General features: G+C 38.3%; 1 protein-coding gene across 1 annotated transcript; it reads left to right on the top strand.

Annotated features, from left to right (window-relative positions):
• The first annotated feature begins 1,826 nt into the window (after positions 1-1,826).
• On the top strand, positions 1,827-8,790 carry LOC141341130 (SLAIN motif-containing protein 1-like). Its single transcript, XM_073846272.1, has 5 exons — positions 1,827-2,033; positions 2,627-2,776; positions 5,804-5,983; positions 6,090-6,363; positions 8,086-8,790. Exons 2-5 carry the CDS (start codon positions 2,716-2,718, stop codon positions 8,159-8,161), a joined length of 591 nt encoding a protein of 196 aa, XP_073702373.1. The 5' UTR covers positions 1,827-2,033; positions 2,627-2,715; the 3' UTR covers positions 8,162-8,790.
• Positions 8,791-22,215: the final 13,425 nt, after the last annotated feature.

The following is a 22,215-nucleotide window of genomic DNA, read 5'->3' as shown; positions in this document are numbered from 1 at the left end:
CATCTTCATCTTGTGCAAAAGTTTACACCCCTGGCTCCTAATGCATTGTGTTTCCTTCTGGAGCATCAGTGAGCGTTTGAACCTTCTGTAATAGTTGCATATGAGTCCCTCAGTTGTCCTCAGTGTGAAAAGATGGATCTCATTGTTGGAAAGGATTCAAACAAAAACGCTGAAAAACCAAAGAATTTGTGGGAACTGAAGGATTTTTCTGAAGAACAGCGGGCAGTTTAACTGTTCAGGACAAACAACGGACTCATGAACAACTATCACTAAACAAAAAAAAACAGCTGTGGATCATTCAGGAAACAACAGTGTTAAGAATCAAGTGTGCGTAAACTTTTGAACAGGGTCATTTTTATAAATTCAACTATTATTTTCTCTTGTAGACTATATGCAAACATCTTTTATGTCAAATATCTTATTCAGGTCAGTACTAAATAAAAAAGAATGTGCATTTTATATGATCTCTCTTATTTTGCTAAAATAATTAACATTTTGCAGATTCTTAAAGCTGCATGTAAACATTTGACCTCAACTGTATATTAATGTTGCTGTGTGTGATTTTTTTTTTTTTTTAATTAATTGCACTTCTCTTTTCCCATTAGTCAAAAGATGGAGGGGCGTCCTCTCTTCAAGCGTTTTGTACAGTCCTGTAGATGGACTCTCATCTTTAAGCAGCTGTTCTAAACCCTTTACTAAACCTGCACTAACTGAGCAAACAGGTAACACGTGTGCCTCACTCATTCTAACTCTAGACACGAAACCCCTTTTCATTATTATTCATTACATACTTTCTCTAACTCTTCCTAACTGCCTAATAGAGATTCTGTATTGTATGCTTAATAAACTATATCATTTATACTGTGTATTATACAAGCCCTTGTTAAAACAACATAGCTTACTTTTAGTACTGTAGTACTTTACTATCAGTATATTTCAATCAAAAATTAATAATAGTTCTATATTATACATATGACCCTTGTGAAAAAGAAGGACTCTTAAAGGGACATTTCACATTTGAAAATTCTGTCATTAGTCACTCACCCTCATTTTGTTCCAAACCCGCAAGACCTTCATTCATCTTCGGAACAGAAAGGATTTTTTAATGAAACCTGAGAGCATTCTGACCCACGGCAGAAGCTGACGCAGAAGAGAAAAAATTGTTGAATAAAGTCGTTTTTTTTTTCTCATAGTTTCATAACATTACAGATGAACCAATACTGTCACATATTTGAAAAATGTCCTTACTACCTTCCTGGACCTTGATTGTGTCCTGCTGTCTATACAGGGTCAGAAAGCTCTCGGATTTCATCAAAAATATCTTTATTTGTGTTCTAAGGATGAACAAAGGTCTTACAGGTTTGATACGACATGAGAGTAACTGAAGACAGAATTTTCACTTTTGGGTGAACTGTCACTTTAAGTGCTCTTCTTTTTTACAGGGGTCATACAGTATGTATAACATAGAACTGTTTTTGAACTAATTTTTGATTGAAATATACTGATAAACTAGGTAGTTGAGAAACAAAGACGTAGCAGTCAGAAAAGCTGAGAAAGAACATACTGATTTTATACAGGCATCAGGTATCATTTCCTTCGATCAGCTCAGCATTTTTCAAGCCATGTGAAATGTGAGACATCACTGATGAGTTGTGATGACCTTATGGGGTCTGGTAGTGGCGGTTGCAGCATCTGTTACACAAGACAAAGATTTGGTTGTGATACTCGGTCACAGAAGGTCTGCAAATGGTCTTAGTTGGATTATAGATTTATATGCATTAGATCAGTGGTTCTCAACTGGTTTTGCTTCAGGACACAGATTTTACATTGGACAGTAAGTGATAACTCAACAAAGATGTAGTCTTTATAGCTTTGCTTATTGTGATGGTGATTTTTACTCACCGTAGTCTAATATATCTATCACCTCTCTCTAGATCCACCTTCACCAAACCACCTGAAGTCTCTCACAGGGAGGAACTGCTTAAGCCTAACCGAAAGATCTCCCACATTCCTCTATCACACGGCTACACACAGTAAGCTTGATCAAGATATCCCATCATGCAAGCATGCACACAATCTTTCCAGTGAGTCTTTTAAAGTTTGGGGTTGATAAGGTTTTAATAGAAGGGTCTTATGCTCACCCAGGCTGCATTTATTTGATCAAAAACAGTACTATTGTGAAATATTATTAAATATATAAAATGTTTTCTATTTAATATATATTTTAAAATGTAATTTAGTCATGTGGTGGCGAAGCTGAATTTATCACCATCATTACTCCAGTCTTCAGTGTCACATGAGCCTTAAGAATAGAGGTTTTCACGATTTCGATCTACTAATTCTCAAAAATATTTCTTTCCCTGAAGACAAAAACATTCATATGAAGTAAAAAGAGCCAAAATGTTACTTAGCATAGGTCACCATAAATATTATAGTAGAATTTTCATTTAAGATAAAACTAAAAACATTATTAGTGAATGTTTCATTTAGTTTACATACTTCATAAGTAATGTTTATTGTGATGTCTTTTAAAATGTGTCATATTTTGTGTACTAAAAAAAACTGTGATTTTCGATCAGTATAAAAATGCACTTTAAATAAATGCACCTCTCCATGTCTTTTTCAGGTAATAGCCATCGGCAAAGGCCTCTCAGTCCTCAGTCGTCCGTAGACAGTGAGCTCAGTGTCTCTGAGCTGGAGGACGACTCCATCTCTATGAGCTATAAGCTTCAGGACATGACCGATGTGGAGGTCATGGCCCGACTGCAGGAGGAGAGTACGTCTGCTTTAATATATTGCATTGTAGATTCTATTAAAGGGATAATTCTTTCAAAAATTTAAATTCTGTTATCATTTACCCACCCTCATGTCATTCCAAACCTACAGTATGTCACAAAAGTGAGTACCATGTCAGACCATGATGCTACCACCACCATGCTTGACTGTAGGCAAGACACAATTTTCTTGATACTTCTCTCCAGGGCATCGCCACATATTCTGGACACCATCTGAGCCAAACGTGTTTATCTTATAGTCTCATCAGACCACAGGACATGGTTCCAGTAATTCATGCTGTTGGACAGGTTGTCTTCAGCAAACCGTTTGCAGGCTTTCTTGTGAGCCAGCTTCAGATGAGGCTTTCTTCTGACAAGCTGACCTTCTACTTCTGCAACCTTTAAAGCAATGCTGGCAGCACTCATGCAACTGTTTTTTAAAGCCAGATGCACAGAACGAGTGCTCGACTTCGTTGATCGACCCTTGCAACCCTCGACCCTCTGTATGACCCTGACCACTGTAGTGTAACTCAGTTTCAGGGTGTTACTGAACCTCTAATAGTCTTGGCCATCTTTGTGGAAAACAACTATTCTAATTCTTAAATCCTCTGAGAGTTCTTTGCCATGAGATGCCATGTTGAACATCCAGTGGTCAGTATGAGAAAATTGTACATTAAGCACCTAACTTTAACTGCTTTAATAACTTTGTATGGTCCTGTCAGGCAGACAAAAACATAAACATGATGAATAGGACATGTGGCTTTGCATGGTTAAACAACATACTGCTGTTATCACTTAGGGTGGACTCACTTTTGTTGCCAGCTATTTTGACAATAATGGCTGTATGCTGAGTTATTTTCAGGGGACAGTAAATCTATACTGCTATATAGCTGCACATTGACTACTCTAAAATATAGCCAAGTTTCATTTCTATAGTATTGTCGCTTAAAAACAAAAATGGTTGTCAAAAGTCAATGGGAACCAAAAGCCGTTAGATTACTGACATTTTTTAATATACTTTCTAAAAGTGTGGAATGGGGTTGAAAATGTATTTTGTATTTAGGATGCTTTATGTAAACCCACTGACACACATGTTTGTGTTTAGGTCTACGGCAGGAGTACGCAAGCACCGCTGCCACAGCCACACGCCGCAGTGCCAGTTTTTCAGTGCACACAGGTGCACGCAGGAGCATGAGGAGTGAGGCTGAGCTGGAGGAAGAGGAGGAGTACGATCAGCTATCCGCTCCGCAGCCACGGCTCTTTCGGACGTCCTCCATGCAGCGCAGCACATCCCACTCACAGAACCTCTCCAGCATGAAAGACTGCCGGCGCAGCCCCTCCACGCCTCAGTACCTCAACAGCCTGACTTACCAGCAGCTGCACATGCCCAACCACAGCTCCAGCACAGCTACAGAGACCCAGAGCTTCAGAGCCAACACAGGTCAGAATACACACCAGGGGGAATTTCCTCGGAGGAGGCAAGGGAGGCAGTGTCTCCTCAAAATATTGGATGAGAAAGCAATAGTCAGCAATACATTGTAAAGTGAAAGTGAAAGTCATGACGTATTGTCAAGTATGGTGACCCATACTCGAAATTGGCCCTCTGCATTTAACCCATCCAAGTGCACACACACAGCAGTGAGAAGTGAACAAACACACACACACACACACACACACACACACACACTGTGAACACACACCGGAGCAGTGGGCAGCCATTGCTCCATCGCCCGGGGAGCAACTGGGGGTTCAGTGCCTTGCTCAAGGGCACTTCAGTCATGGTCTTGAAGGTGGAAAGAGCATTGTTCATTCACAATCCCCACCTTCAATTCCTGCCGGTGTGGGAACTGGGAATCGAACCATTAGGCCATGGCTGCCCCCACAATTATGAGTCAGAATTATCGATTTTTTCTTTTATGGCAAAAATCATTAGGATATTAAGTAACATTTCAGAACACCACTACTGCACAAACTCTTATCAAGCATAGAGTGAAAATACACTGCTAACACTAGCAATTCAACAAGTTGGAACTACATTTTAGGCAAGTTTAATAGTTGGTTTTCCAACATGTGTAGTAAAATCCTTCCTTTCAGTTGCTCTTTTATTGTTTAAAGGTTTTATTACACAGCTCTTGAGAATTCCTTATTTTCATTGCTCAGTCACAGCATTGAGCATTCAGATATATTACTAAAATCTTTCTAAACTGTTATTTGACCATTCTTTATGGTGACATATTGGTACTGGTCACTTCACCCTGCTGAAAAAACCAGCATATGCTGGTTAGGTATGTTTTGGTGCTGGGATGCTGGTTTTAGCTGGTTTATGCTGGTTTATGCTGGTCCCTTGCTGGTTTATGCTGGTCCTTAGCTGGTTAATGCTGGTCCTTTGCTGGTTTATGCTGGTCATGTTGCTGGTCAAGGACCAGCATAAACCAGCAAAGGACCAGCATTAACCAGCAACATGACCAGCATAAACCAGCAAAAACCAGCAAGGGACCAGCATATACCAGCTAAAACCAGCATCCCAGCACCAAAACATACCTAACCAGCATATGCTGTCTGTCTCTCTCTGTTTTGATATGAAGGCTGTTCGGTAGAATAGATCATTGATTGGCGCCATCTTGTGTCTGGAAACCAAACTAAATGGCCTTAAAGTAAATAGCCTTGCAGTACTTCAGCGTTAATTTTAATAAAAATGTTGATAATAAATCTTGAATTGAATTGAATTGAATAAATCTTTTAGAATAGATCATGTGATTTCTGAAGGATCAATGATTTATGAAGGATCATGGGAGTAATGATGCTACAGGAATTACAGGAATAAATTACATTTTAAAATATATTCAAATAGAAAACAGTTATTGTACTCAAATAAATCAAATAAATGCAGGCTTGGAATGCAGAAGATATTAAAAAATATTAAAAGGCTTACTGTTCAAAAACATTTGACTGGTAGTGTTCATTGAATATAGACTATACCTTACCTAAGTACTTGAACATTTCAGCATGCATTGTCTTTTTTTTTTCAGACAAGCTACGGAGGAGCATGCCAAACCTAATTCGAGCTCCCAGCATTCCCAGCGTCATCAGTGTGCCTAATGTTCCTGCTCCGACCAGTCAGATTGCCACATCGTCCTCACCTTTCTCCTTACTCCGAAACAGTCAGAGTTTTGATTCCCACAGTGCTCTGGCCAAGATACAGTCTGCAAGTAAGTCTATAACACTGTCAAAACACCATTAAATGATGAGAATTATCTTGTAGCAGATTATATCACACATTATCATAAAATTTTATTGCTGTCTGTTCAATTTCAGTTCCCTCTCCGGGCCAGTTACAGCAGCGAGTTCAGAGCGTGGGCAACTTCTTGACACGGCCCCCTCTGAAAGCCACAGCGTACGTGAGCCCAACCATACAGAGTGCCACCACAATGCCTTCCTCTGTCAGTCTCAACTCTATCCCCAGCAGCAGCATCCCCCTTCCCAGCAAACCCAGTGCCCCCTCTTCCAGTCGCAGCGCTCTACCTCGTCCTGCTTCCTTTGTTGGGACAAATGGGGCCGCACGTAGTAAAATTGCCCAGCCCATGCGCAGGTAATCATTCACAATTCTTCCTCCTATACTTGTGCCAATGTATTACTGAACATTCACTTGAGGCTTCTCGTCCAGGAGAAGTTTGTGATGCTTACAAATTGATCCTTATTGGGAAATTTACATATAGTCCACAAGAGAAAATAATAGTTGAATTTATAAAAATGACCCGTTTAAAAGTTTACATACACTTGATTGTTAATACCGTGTTGTTACCTGAATGATCCTCAGCTGTGTTTTGTTGTTTAGTGATAGTTGTTCATGAGTCCCTTGTTTGTCCTGAACAGTTAAACTGATGCTGTTTTTCAGAAAAATCCTTCAGGTCCTTTGGTTTTTCAGCATTTCTGTGTATTTAAACCCTTTCCAACAACAACTGTATGATTTTGAGATCCATCTTTTCACACTGAGGACAACTGAGGGACTCATATGCAACTATTACAGAAGGTTCAAACGCTCACTGATGCTCCAGAAGGAAAAACACTGCATTAAGCAAAACTTTTGGAATTTGAAGATCATGGTAAATGTAACTTATTTTGTCTTCTGGGAAACATGTAAGTGACTTCTGTAGCCTCTGAAGGACAGTATTTAGGCAAAATAAGAAAAATATGGAAGCCCGTTTCCACCACTGAATAAAAACTAAAAAAGCAATTGTGACTTTTTATTTCACAATTCTGTCTTTTTTTCTCACATTTTCGAGTTTACATCTCTTTTTGTTCTCAGAATTGTGAGATATAAACTCATAATAGTTATAAAGTCAGAAGTACATGATATAAACTTGCAATTCTAAGAATTAAAGTCCGAATTGTGAGATATAAACTCAGTCTTTTTTTCTCCTCAGAGCTGGATTTTATTACTCGCAATTGCAAGTTTATATTTCATAATTCACAAAATCACAATTTGCGTGAAAAAAAGTCTCGAGTTTATATCTCGCAATTCCAACTTTATTTCTCATAATTGTGAGCTTATATCCCACAATTTTGACTTTACAGCTCGCAATTGTCTAAGTAAAAAAAAAAAAGTAAAAAAAAGTCCGAACTTTAAGATGTAAACTTGAAATTGCGAGAAAAAAGTCAGAATTGTGAGATTAAAAAGTCGCAATTACCTTTTTATTTTTTATTCAGTGGCGGAAATGGGCTTACATAGAAAAATGTACACATTTTCCTTCTGTCCAAAAGTTTTCACCCCTGGATCATAATGCATCATGTTTCCTTCTGAAGCATCAGTGAGCATTTAAACCTTCTGTAATAGTTGCATATGAGTCCCTTAGTTGTCCTCAGTGTGAAAAGATGGATCTCAAAATCATACAGTCATTGTTGGAAAGGGTTCAAATACACAAAAATGCTGAAAAACCAAAGAATGTGTGGGACTGGAAGGATTTTTCTGAAGAACAGCAGGCAGTTTAACTGTTCAGGACAAACAAGAGACTCATGAACAACTATCACTAAACAAAAAAACAGCTGTGGATCATTCAGGTAACAACACAGTATTAAGAATCAAGTGTGTGTAAACTTTTGAACGGGGTCATTTCTGTAATTATTTTCTCTTGTAAATGTCTTTATGTGAAGTATCATATTCAGGTCAGTACTAAATAAAAAATAACATGCATTTTGTATTATCCCTCTTATTTTGGTAAAATAATTAACATTTTGCAGATTCTGCAAGGCGTATGTTAACTTTTGAGCTCAACTGTATTGCTGTCATTAACACTAGTCACTGTCATTGCAGTTTACTCACTCCGCCGAAGAGTGTCTCTGCTCTGAGCGCCCTGCGTGATGGCAGCTGGAGGGATGGCTGCTATTAAACTGCTCTGACCTTAATGTCTCAGGCCCAGCTGGCTGGGCACAACTGTTGCTTCTAGACCTGAAGTGGAAATAAAATAACATCAAGTGATTTGAAGTTGAAAAGTACTGTTAACAAATGCAATACAGCACCACTGCAATATGCCTGATGGCTGAAACCTAGAGCATTATGCATTCAAGTGTTTACGTGCAAATAATTTACCTAATTGCAGCACAATTTTCTAACCATTGAAACCAATTGACAAATGATATGAATAATTATATATGAACATAAGGACAGTATTGGTTTTGGTAGATGTTATGATTTAATAAGAATAAGTCATTGTCTCTCAAATAGCACTTTTATTGTTAACTTGCATTGTTACACTAGATAACCGGTAGTACCAGAGTGCTACCTGATTGGTTTCTGTCGCGCAAGTTGCATTACTTTTTTTAATAATGCTGTTAATTATGTTGCAACATATGGCAAGAGAATGATTTGGGTGATATGATGCATTTGTAAAAGCAGATGAGATGGACTGTAAAACACTGTATACTGCTGTTGAAGTACAAATGCAGCCTAGAATAAATGACAGCCATTCTAGATTGTATGTTTACATGATGCTCATGATACAGAGCACTGTGGACAAGACATTTGCACATCAAATGGTAACATTTGTTTTCTTTTTTTAAAGAACCTGTTTATGATGGAAGGGAATGGATAGTATGTTTTTCAAATGTTGAATAAAAGGCTTTTGAACTGAAATGTATTGTTTGGAAATGTTTCATACTGTAACGAATCAAAGGATGTCAGCAAAACTGAAAGATGATATTCAAGAGAATGTTTGAGTTTATGAAAAAACATACTGTTCACCGCCCTAGGCTGTTTATCTATTTTGCACAATATTTGGTATGCACCATCTTGAAATACTACAGACAAAATAATAACAAAGGTAGTTAGTTTTAATTATTCTTTTAGCAGATATGGGCTGATGTATTTTGGTGTCAGACAAATTAGCCTATTTCTTTTTACATGTATTTTTTTTTTCCAACATAACGTATTATAACCAGGGTTCATACAAGGTGCTTAAAGTACTTTTGACTTTTTGAAATTTAAAGGAACAATATGTAAGAAATTTATGTCAGTTAATCATAAAATGGCCCTGACATGTCACTAGACATTAAGAAATCATGTTCATTTCAAATACTTATATCACTGACAACAGTGGTCCGGCCAGGATATTGTCATTTAAAAGTGCAAGTTGCAGCCCTCAACTGATATTATTGTTGTCATTTGTAGAGATGTTCCGATACCCTTTTTTCCTTCCCGATACCGATTCCGAATTTCCGATACCTGGGCTCGGGGTATCGGCCGATACCGAGTACTAATCCGATACCTGGGTGTAGAGGTCTGCGTGGGACTGCTTTTCTAGTCCCGCTCCCGCCCGCTCCCGCGAGGTTTTATTCCGCACCCACCCGCTCCCGCTATATATTCACACTTTGTTCACCCGCTACCCGCTTAGAATAATTTTCTTCCCGACCCGACCGTTCCCGCTAAAATTAGTTCTCGTTTCCAGAATCTCACATTTAACCATCAGGAAACAATATCGAGTTTAACTTTTTTTTCGCAGTACATCTATTATATTTCCATGTTCCACTGTTAAGACGTATATTACAGCCCTGTATTTCACCCCATCATAGATCAAATGCGGGCTACAATTATATTTTATACATTCAATGGTGATAAAAAAGTGCACGCAGTAGGCAGTAGCTTGTCACAAAGCACCAGCAAAAATAATCAACATGACTGTGAAATAGTAAGGAGATATTTTAATAATTTATTTATAAACTATTGTGTTTTCTGAGTTTTTAACGATCCTCCTCATCCATCTCCTCATTGGACGCACCTTTAGAGAGAAATTCATCTTTACGGATTAGCTGCATAATAAAAGAGTTTTTGTTTTCGATCTGTTTTATTTCGTTAAGTACTAATTTAAAGCTTTCTATATATATTTATCATGTCTGACAAAAACAACGGTTAAATAGTTTACACTGAAAAAAAAAATGTAAGTGATCGGGCTTGAGCCTAAATGCATTTTAGCTTCCACTCTCTGCACAGACATGCGCCAAATAGCGCACATTTATATATTATTATTTATATCTATATATGTAGCCAATTCTGAGAAGTCAAATTCAAACACAGAGTAGGTCAACTCCGCTTGGTCGTTACTTTAAGAAACAAAAAGCTTACGTTTAACGAACAAAAAATGCTCCAAACGCTTTTTTCTAAATTAACTTAATAAAAAAGAAACGAAATTATAATCACTTTTCCATTACATACAAAACTGAACATTTTAATTGCCGTAGTAGTATAAATTGTTTTGGCAAAGCGGAAAAAAGACGGGTTTGGGTCAGGAGTTAACAACCACACGGATTGCGAAAAATCAGTCAGCATAACTTTATGAAGATTTTGGCACTCCAAACGTGGCTTTGCGCTCTGGAGTAACGCTGATAAACATTTGCGCACAGAAAAACACCATCAGTACCCCATTTCCGCGCCTATGAGACCTTGCCAATAAAATGCATGACGCAGAAAGCACTGGTCCATGAGTGCAGCGAGTGCATAACAGTTATCAGCGCAGGCTGTTGCCGACAGGTGCTCGATAAAAATGAGTAAAGCTCAGATTTGCTGTTCAGAAAATACGTCGGGAACGGGATATTGTTACCGCCCGCTCCCGTTCAAATTACACCGGAGTTACCGACCGCAACCGCTTTTATTTGGAAATTTATTCCCGCGTCGCAAGAATTCTGGTCGGGTCCCGCGGTTCCCGCGGGAGAGCCGCGGGAATGCAGACCTCTACCTGGGTGTGTAATTGTATATACAGCTGTAAATAATACTAATAAATTATTTTATGGTGTGCTTCAGACTTATCCCTTAATAAAACAAACATACAGTGATATATACAGTGAACTAGAGTATTTTTATTATATGACATACATTTGACAGTAATATTTTTTCATATAGTTAGTATTACTAATCTGGTTTTCTAACGTACATCAGCCCTGTTTATAACAGAGAATTTTGGCCAGAATTTGAAAGATTCTCACTAGATCTCGCAGCAACCTTATTCATTGTGCGGCATTTTCAAATGCTCCTCACTGCATCTCGCAGCAGTAACAGTGTTGCAAAATCAACGTTGGCTCCCGAATAAAGCTGTTCGGGGTTTGTGCAAGTTTGTTTGCATTGCAGTCCAAGCTGATAAACTGTCAGCGCTGAGCAGCTCAAACGTGTTGTGTTAGTTTCACTTTCGTTTCGCGTGCCATTTTATGTTTCTCATCTGAGACAGAAATGGCAGAGCTTATGAGTTGAACAACGCGGTGGTTGCGCCAGTGTGACCGCTCACGAAAATTAATAACACTGGCAGAAAAATTGGTCACAGTCTGGAGCCCTTTAATATTACCGCAAGTGTCCCGCGTGCTTCAGTACAAGGAGTAAACAAACCACGCGCCTGTACAATTCATTAAAACAGAACCACGCATTAATTCATATTTAAACAGTCGGTTTTCGGCTTAATATTAGTCCATATCACGATTTGATTTAAGTGTAATGAACTACGTAAGGAATAATTGACGACGGGCCGTAGAATTCTTAGAAAATAATGCACACCCGAGGTGGTGATGCGGTCACGACGCGAAGCGGAGTGGCCGTTACACCTCGGGTGTGCATTATTTTCGCAGAATTCTACGGCCCGAAGTCAATTATTCCGCTTATACTACAGTTACCACACCTCAAGACATCGATCAAATGATATATTTCAAGACATTCGTCCCGTTTTTATCCTTAAAACCCTATTGTGAGTAGGATTAATTTCTTACGCAGCTCATTCAACAGCTTCGTTGCTAGTTCCAAAACGTCATTTTAGAACTAGTAACAACGCTTGGGCTATTAATAGCAAAATAATGCCGTTAATAATGAGGTTTAGACAGACCGAAAGACAAGCAGACAGACGGAAAGAGTGAGGGAGAGAAAAACTAAGTGTATGACTTTACCTCTCTCACATCTGTGTCTCTCAAGGGTGACTGGCAGCATCGTCTCTACTAACAGTTAAACTTTAAGTTCATTTTCTTCAAGACCACGCCGTTGTTACCTCGCTTGTGAGAGCTGTCATGTCGTTTTTAAGTTGTTAATCGTCAGAGCAGCGCTAACAACATTAGCTAATAGCGCGAATGCTAACGCCAGTGCAAAGTCTGCAAACTGTAACGTTATGTGTGTGCGTCTGTGAGTTGAGTGAGAGAGGGCGAGAGAAATAGTTTGTGCTTTCCGTACATAATAAAACGTAATATATTGTGGAAAAAAACATGGAAATAATCTGTCGTTTTTATCCTGATGTTTACTGTATTTATTAGCTTGGCCAGTGTCATTGTGGGTTTTAGTTATTTTGCTGTTTTGGGCTGTAAGGACCTTTGAAATAACTGAAATCGTATGGCGAAGTGATATAGACATGCACTGCGGTCTAAAGCTGCCTGGAACTACGTTCGCCGTGCGTTTCCCTGAATATAATGCACACCTCTAGAACGTTCGTTAGCCAATCAGATTCAAGCATTCAACGGCCCTGTAGTATAACTTTGATTAATGCATCAAACTTTGACAAATTCCGTGACGTTCCGCGTTAAACTGTAAATTCCATTTTGACTGGATTCCGCGATTCCGTGTTTTCCGCATCGCAGAAATCATAAAGCCCTACATATGAGACATGCCGCCGTTTTAGCAGACAAACTGCTAGCACATTTGTATTTCTTCTTCGCTGCTCTAAACAGTGGTTGCTTGTGGCAACACTGTTTGCATTCTGAGGCGCGAAGAAGAACTAGCTTCTGATTTGCTAGCGGGAATAACTTATATCTTAACAAAATGGTATCGGATCGGTACGTGGGTTCAAGTACTCGCCGATTCCGATGCTAGATTTTTTTGTGGTATCGGCGGCATTGAACAACCCTTGTGTTTTGGTCTGAGGCTCCACCCTCCAACTATCTACCAATCACGAAGTCAGTAGAGTTTTGTGATCTGGGTTGCCAGCTCTGCTCTAGTTACAGCTGCAGCTATACGAACGTGTCGGAGAAAACATGTATAACGTTACGAAACCTAAAAGACCTCTTATGAATCCGAAATACGTCGTGACAAAGTCCAAAATAAAACAAGGATTTGTATAGGAGATGCCTTTGAAAGATGGAGACGGCTGAAAACGGAGAAGAATTTGAAGATAGACGCCAACGTTGCTAATTTTCTCCTGGACAGGTAACGTTAAGATTCATGTTTGGCTAACTTTGCTTCCGTAAACAGTGGATTTCCCACGGTCGCCCATGCTAAATGAGTTCATAAAAAGCTTTATATCGCACCACTAGCAGGGTATGAAAACAATCTATGTTCTGACTGAAATGTGGTATTACGGTACATCTTTAGGAAATATTTGGCTAATCGCCATCTGTAAATTTTTGCGATCACTTCGCAAAACATCTATTGTGAAGCATAAACATAATTAACAGAAGAAAAACAAATGACTGTGTAGGACTCGTCACTTGCCGTTGGAAGCTCCTTGTAGCAGCCAGATACTGTTGTTAGATCCTGCTGAATCCTGCAGCTTCCTGGCAACCTCGAGTCAGGGGGGGAGGGGAGGGGATACACCGTTCTACAGTATTTTGAAAGTGATTGCAGTACCAGTTTTGGCCACAATCCTACATACGGTTCCTTTAAGGCCTGGAAAATCCTTAAACATAGCAGTATATCTGAACAGATACTTGGCAATTGCTTAAATTATTAAAAGACAGTCTATCTATGAAAGTGTTTTATTTTTTAAATAAGCACGTATCTTTACACGCAGTTAAATTATAAATAAATTTGCCTTTTTAGTTAATGCCATAATACTATTTGAATCATCAAAATCATTCACTGTCGCGTATCGCAAATCATTCAATTTAGATCGAAACTTTGCACATTGCGAATCATTTGATTCAGATTGGGACTTCCGAGCGTGTATCTCAAATAATTTGATTTAGATTGAGACTTCGAGCGTGTATCTCAAATAATTTGATTTAGATCGGAACTCCGTGTATCATGAATCGTTTGATTCAGATTGGGACTTCACAGCATGTATTGTGAATCATTTGGTTCAGATCGGACCTTTGCGTAATGTAAATCATTTGATTTAGATTGGGACTTCAGAGCGTGTATCACAAATCATTTGATTAAGATCGGGACTTCGAAACGTGCGTATCATGAGTTATTTATTTCAGATCGGGACTTTGGAGCATGTATCGCAAATCATTGGATTTAGATCGGAACTTAGCATATCACAAATCATTTGATTTAGATTGGGACTTCGGAGCACGTAGCACAAATCATTTTATTCAGATTAGGACCTCAGAGCGCGTATTGCAAATCATTTGATTCAGATTGGGACTTCCGAGCGTGTATCGCGAATCATTTGATTTAGATTGGTACTTCCGAGCGTGTATCGCGAATCATTTGATTTAGATTGGGACTTCGGAGCACGTAACACAAATCATTTTATTCATATTAGGACTTCAGAGTACGTATTGTGAATCATTTGATTCAGATTGGGACTTCCGAGCGTGTATCGCGAATCATTTGATTCAGATTGGGACTTCCGAGCGTGTATCGCGAATCATTTGATTTAGATTGGGACTTCGGAGCACGTAACACAAATCATTTTATTCATATTAGGACTTCAGAGTACGTATTGCGAATCATTTGATTCAGATTGGGACTTCCGAGCGTGTATCGCGAATCATTTGATTTAGATTGGGACTTCGGAGCACGTAACACAAATCATTTTATTCATAATAGGACTTCAGAGTACTTATTGCAAATCATTTGATTCAGATTGGGACTTCCGAGCGTGTATCGCGAGTCATTTGATTCAGATTGGGACTTCCGAGCGTGTATCGCGAATCATTTGATTTAGATTGGGACTTCCGAGCGTGTATCGCGAATCATTTGATTTAGATTGGGACTTCGGAGCACGTAACACAAATCATTTTATTCATATTAGGACTTCAGAGTACGTATTGCGAATCATTTGATTCAGATTGGGACTTCCGAGCGTGTATCGCGAATCATTTGATTCAGATTGGGACTTCCGAGCGTGTATCGCAAATCATTTGATTTAGATTGGGACTTCGGAGCACGTAACACAAATAATTTTATTCATATTAGGACTTCAGAGTACGTATTGCGAATCATTTGATTCAGATTGGGACTTCCGAGCGTGTATCGCGAATCATTTGATTTAGATTGGGACTTCCGAGCGTGTATCGCGAATCATTTGATTTAGATTGGGACTTCGGAGCACGTAACACGAATCATTTTATTCATAATAGGACTTCAGAGTACGTATTGCGAATCATTTGATTCAGATTGGGACTTCCGAGCGTGTATCGCGAGTCATTTGATTCAGATTGGGACTTCCGAGCGTGTATCACGAATCATTTGATTTAGATTGGGACTTCCGAGCGTGTATCGCGAATCATTTGATTTAGATTGGGACTTCGGAGCACGTAACACAAATCATTTTATTCATATTAGGACTTCAGAGTACGTATTGTGAATCATTTGATTCAGATTGGGACTTCCGAGCGTGTATCGCGAATCATTTGATTCAGATTGGGACTTCCGAGCGTGTATCGCGAATCATTTGATTTAGATTGGGACTTCGGAGCACGTAACACAAATCATTTTATTCATATTAGGACTTCAGAGTACGTATTGCGAATCATTTGATTCAGATTGGGACTTCCGAGCGTGTATCGCGAATCATTTGATTTAGATTGGGACTTCGGAGCACGTAACACAAATCATTTTATTCATAATAGGACTTCAGAGTACTTATTGCAAATCATTTGATTCAGATTGGGACTTCCGAGCGTGTATCGCGAGTCATTTGATTCAGATTGGGACTTCCGAGCGTGTATCGCGAATCATTTGATTTAGATTGGGACTTCCGAGCGTGTATCGCGAATCATTTGATTTAGATTGGGACTTCGGAGCACGTAACACAAATCATTTTATTCATATTAGGACTTCAGAGTACGTATTGCGAATCATTTGATTCAGATTGGGACTTCCGAGCGTGTATCGCGAATCATTTGATTCAGATTGGGACTTCCGAGCGTGTATCGCAAATCATTTGATTTAGATTGGGACTTCGGAGCACGTAACACAAATAATTTTATTCATATTAGGACTTCAGAGTACGTATTGCGAATCATTTGATTCAGATTGGGACTTCCGAGCGTGTATCGCGAATCATTTGATTTAGATTGGGACTTCCGAGCGTGTATCGCGAATCATTTGATTTAGATTGGGACTTCGGAGCACGTAACACGAATCATTTTATTCATAATAGGACTTCAGAGTACGTATTGCGAATCATTTGATTCAGATTGGGACTTCCGAGCGTGTATCGCGAGTCATTTGATTCAGATTGGGACTTCCGAGCGTGTATCACGAATCATTTGATTTAGATTGGGACTTCCGAGCGTGTATCGCGAATCATTTGATTTAGATTGGGACTTCGGAGCACGTAACACAAATAATTTTATTCATAATAGGACTTCAGAGTACGTATTGGGAATCATCTGATTCAGATTGGGACTTCCGAGCGTGTATCGCGAATCATTTGATTCAGATTGGGACTTCCGAGCGCGTATCACGAATCATTTGATTTAGATTGGGACTTCCGAGCGTGTATCGCGAATCATTTGATTTAGATTGGGACTTCCGAGCGCGTATCACGAATCATTTGATTTAGATTGGGACTTCCGAGCGTGTATCGCGAATCATTTGATTTAGATTGGGACTTCGGAGCATGTAACACAAATCATTTTATTCATATTAGGACTTCAGAGTACGTATTGCGAATCATTTGATTTAGATTGGGACTTCCGAGCGTGTATCGCAAATCATTTGATTTAGATTGGGACTTCGGAGCATGTAACACAAATCATTTTATTCATATTAGGACTTCAGAGTACGTATTGCGAATCATTTGATTCAGATTGGGACTTCCGAGCGTGTATCGCGAATCATTTGATTTAGATTGGGACTTCGGAGCACGTAACACAAATCATTTTATTCATATTAGGACTTCAGAGTATGTATTGCGAATCATTTGATTCAGATTGGGACTTCCGAGCATGTATCGCGAATCATTTGATTTAGATTGGGACTTCCGAGCGTGTATCGCAAATTTTTTGATTTAGATTGGGACTTCTGAGCGTGTATCGCGAATCATTTGATTTAGATTGGGACTTCCGAGCGTGTATCACGAATCATTTGATTTAGATTGGGACTTCCGAGCGTGTATCGCGAATCATTTGATTCAGATTGGGACTTCCGAGCGTGTATCGCGAATCTTTTGATTTAGATTGGGACTTCGGAGCACGCAACACAAATCATTTTATTCATAATAGGACTTCAGAGTACGTATTGCGAATCATTTGATTCAGATTGGGACTTCCGAGCGTGTATCGCGAATCTTTTGATTTAGATTGGGACTTCCGAGCGTGTATCGCGAATCATTTGATTCAGATTGGGACTTCCGAGTGTGTATCGCAAATCATTTGATTTAGATTGGGACTTCGGAGCACGTAACACAAATCATTTTATTCATATTAGGACTTCAGAGTACGCATTGCGAATCATCTGATTCAGATTGGGACTTCCGAGCGTGTATCGCGAATCATTTGATTTAGATTGAGACTTTGAGCGTGTATCTCAAATAATTTGATTTAGATCGGAACTCCGTGTATCACGAATCATTTGATTCAGATTGGGACTTCGGAGCACGTAACATAAATCATTTTATTCATAATAGGACTTCAGAGTACGTATTGGGAATCATTTGATTCAGATTGGGACTTCGGAGCACGTAGCACAAACCATTTTATTCATATTAGGACTTCAGAGTACGTATTGGGAATCATTTGATTCAGATTGGGACTTCCGAGCGTGTATCGCGAATCATTTGATTTAGATTGGGACCTCGGAGCATGTAACACAAATCATTTTATTCATATTAGGACTTCAGAGTACGTATTGCGAATCATTTGATTCAGATTGGGACTTCCGAGCGTGTTTCGCGAATCATTTGATTTAGATTGGAACCTCGGAGCATGTAACACAAATCATTTTATTCATATTAGGACTTCAGAGTACGTATTGCGAATCATTTGATTCAGATTGGGACTTCCGAGCGTGTTTCGCGAATCATTTGATTTAGATTGGGACTTCGGAGCACGTAACACAAATCATTTTATTCATAATAGGACTTCAGAGTACGTATTGCGAATCATTTGATTCAGATTGGGACTTCCGAGCGTGTATCGCGAATCATTTGATTTAGATTGGGACTTCCGAGCGTGTATCGCGAATCATTTGATTCAGATTGGGACTTCCGAGCGTGTATCGCGAATCTTTTGATTTAGATTTGGACTTCGGAGCACGTAACACAAATCATTTTATTCATATTAGGACTTCAGAGTACGTATTGCGAATCATTTGATTCAGATTGGGACTTCCGAGCGTGTATCGCAAATCTTTTGATTTAGATTGGGACTTCCGAGCGTGTATCGCGAATCATTTGATTTAGATTGGGACTTCCGAGCGTGTATCGCGAATCATTTGATTCAGATTGGGACTTCCGAGCACGTAACACAAATCATTTTATTCATATTAGGACTTCAGAGTACGTATTGCGAATCATTTGATTCAGATTGGGACTTCCGAGCGTGTATCGCGAATCTTTTGATTTAGATTTGGACTTCGGAGCACGTAACACAAATCATTTTATTCATATTAGGACTTCAGAGTACGTATTGCGAATCATTTGATTCAGATTGGGACTTCCGAGCGTGTATCGCGAATCTTTTGATTTAGATTGGGACTTCCGAGCGTGTATCGCGAATCATTTGATTCAGATTGGGACTTCCGAGCACGTAACACAAATCATTTTATTCATATTAGGACTTCAGAGTACGTATTGCGAATCATTTGATTCAGATTGGGACTTCCGAGTGTGTATCACGAATCATTTGATTTAGATTGAGACTTTGAGCGTGTATCTCAAATAATTTGATTTAGATCGGAACTCCGTGTATTACGAATCATTTGATTCAGATTGGGACTTCGGAGCACGTAACACAAATCATTTTAGTCATAATAGGACTTCAGAGTACGTATTGCGAATCATTTGATTCAGATTGGGACTTCCGAGCGTGTTTCGCGAATCATTTGATTCAGATTGAGACTTTGAGCGTGTATCTCAAATAATTTGATTTAGATTGGGACTTTGGAGCACGTAGCACAAATCATTTTATTCAGATTTGGACCTCAGTGCGCGTATTGCGAATCATTTGATTCAGATTGGGACTTCGGAGCGCGTATTGCGAATCATTTGATTTAGAATAATTTGATTTAGAATCATTTGATTCAGTTTGGGACTTCGGAGCGTGTATCTCGAATCATTTGATTTAGATTGAGACTTCAAGCGTGTATCTCAAATAATTTGATTTATATTGGAACTCCGTGTATCACGAATCATTTGATTTAGATTGTGACTTCCGAGCGTGTAGCACAAACCATTTTATTCATATTAGGACTTCAGAGTACGTATTGGGAATCATTTGATTTAGATTGGGACTTCAGAGCGTGTATCACAAATCATTTGAATAAGATCGGGACTTCGAAATGTGCGTATCATGAGTTATTTAATTCAGATCGGGACTTTGGAGCATGTATCACAAATCATTGGATTTAGATCGGAACTTAGCATATCACAAAACATTTGATTTAGATTGGGACTTTGGAGCACGTAGCACAAATCATTTTATTCAGATTGGGACTTCAGAGTGTGTATCGCAAATCATTTGATTCAGATCGGGACTACGGAAAGCATATTGCGATTCATTTGCATATTGATGTGTCAACTTTATGAAATTAACATGAACTTGCATATTCATATGTAGGATTATGCATTATTAACTGTATTATGAATATGTCTTATGAATTATTATATTTATATCATTATTAATCTTTTTAGAATATGTATTCAATGCTCTAACAGTTTTGCCCTGACTGACCTTTTGAGACATGACATGAGACTGTATGCCCTATGTTATTTTCGTACATTTTATCAAATCTATCATGACCTCAGACACAGACCGATTCTTGGAACAAGAAGTACTTCTTATTAAATGTGCCTTTTTAAAGTTTGGGTTGGTGGACAAATATGTAAATTAATAACACTTTAGATCACGAGCTGAGATGAGTATTGCGTTCTTAATCAAAATATAGAAATATTAACACATATTAATAATCATCTTGAAATATTAGAAGTTTGGTTATGTCTTATTGATTAAGCTACTCAATATAGTTCTGAAAGCTTTATTCATCCTTCGAAGTATATGTTTTATGTGCATATGTGTATGTGTAAGAAAAATGCAAGCTTTGTCTTTTCTATTTTCATTAATGTATAAGCGTGAGGTGCAAAGTGCAATTCTGCAAAACGGTTATTATTGCCATCTGTTGCTGTCTATCATTGTATTCTCGAGCAGACATAAACCTCTAGACTTCCTGAACTGTCTGGTTTTGGGGTATAAAGAGTCTGGTAAATTTCATGTTGAGTAGACTGGAGACTTCAACCTCTTCAACCTTTGCTCCGCTCTCAATCTTCTTCTGGGTGCACCTGAAACGGTCTACTTTTCTGTTAGACTTATCTTCCTCAGATTTTATATTTTCTTCTTTCATTATTTGTTATTTGGTTAAATTTAATTTTCTTAACAATCCTTATTGATGTATATCTTCCTAAAAGAAGTATACTACTTTTAAACAGATTTTAATTGGCTTATTCATTTAATATCTACATTCCAATTAATGGATGTATGGACTTTTCATTGTATTAATCTTTCAGTTAAGATTATTGTTTGGATTGTTGTCTATATTGCACTTCTGAAATATGTGCATTTTATTTGTAGATTATTGAATAAATTGTATAATTATTTTAACTCCACCCGTCTGACTCAGAATCAATCATTTTACGCATCACATATCATGAATCATTTGATTCAGATCGGGACTGCGGAGTGTGTATCGTGAATTATTGTATTTAGATTGGCACTTCGCGTATCATGAATCATTTGATTTAGATCGGTACTTTGAGTATCATGAATAATTTATCAGGTCAGGATTTTGGAGCAGTTTTGTGAATTTCTTTTTTCAAAATCTTTTTTTTCTTAAACAGTGGAAAACATCAAATCATAGGTGAGATCTAATTGAAGTCCTTAAAAAATAAAAAATGAAAAGTCCTGTAATTTCATTTTACAGTATCTGTACAAACCCTGTATAACCAATCACACACAATTCTGTTCAGAGCCAGTTCTGCTGAAGAACTAGATGCATATATTTGTACAACTCTTTTAAGATTATACATGGTATATTATGTCTATAAACACATGCTTATTTAGTGTTGTGATATGAATAATACTAAAACAAACCCTTATGTGTTAAAATGCAATCATTTTTTTTTTATTATTCTCACTTACACTTACACTAAGTGAATTCTCAATGTAAAAGCGTTTTAATTTTTAACCAGGCAGGTTTGTGTTGGACAGTCTCTTTGACAACCACTGACCACTCCAGTCACTTCAACATCAACAGCACAAATTTAAATGACACATTTGAATTTAATTCATTTCAAGTAAAAAGAAAGTAGAACTATATTAGACTGTCTGTTCTGACAGACTTTGCGTTTCAGCTCAATTCTTGCCTGTGGAACCACATTGAATCCTTGTGTAAGTGGATAAAATGCCAAACAAGGCACAAGAGGTGAGTCGTCTCTATTATATTGTTATACATATTGCATAGGATTTATTTCCCCATTATATGTCCGTGGATACTATACTTTGTCCTTTAGGATGCGGTGATCAACATGAAATCTGTGCAGGACATTGCTAAGCAGTTAGGGTTTGAATGGACCGTTTTAGCATTTGAACTTGGATTCACCAG

The sequence above is a fragment of the Garra rufa genome, chromosome 8 (genome assembly GCF_049309525.1).
Source record: "Garra rufa chromosome 8, GarRuf1.0, whole genome shotgun sequence".
Lineage (NCBI taxonomy): Eukaryota > Metazoa > Chordata > Actinopteri > Cypriniformes > Cyprinidae > Garra > Garra rufa.
Note: the sequence above shows the minus strand (reverse complement) of the source record. Positions and strands in the feature narration are given on the sequence as shown.

Excerpts from the sequence above, each read along its gene's own strand:
- LOC141341130 (XM_073846272.1), top strand. The coding sequence starts at position 2,716 with ATGAGCTATAAGCTTCAGGACATGACCGATGTGGAGGTCATGGCCCGA. Across the intron at positions 2,777-5,803 it reads GGCCCGACTGCAGGAGGAGA|ACAAGCTACGGAGGAGCATG; the intron begins GTACGTCTGCTT and ends TTTTTTTTTCAG. Across the intron at positions 6,364-8,085 it reads ATTGCCCAGCCCATGCGCAG|TTTACTCACTCCGCCGAAGA; the intron begins GTAATCATTCAC and ends CTGTCATTGCAG.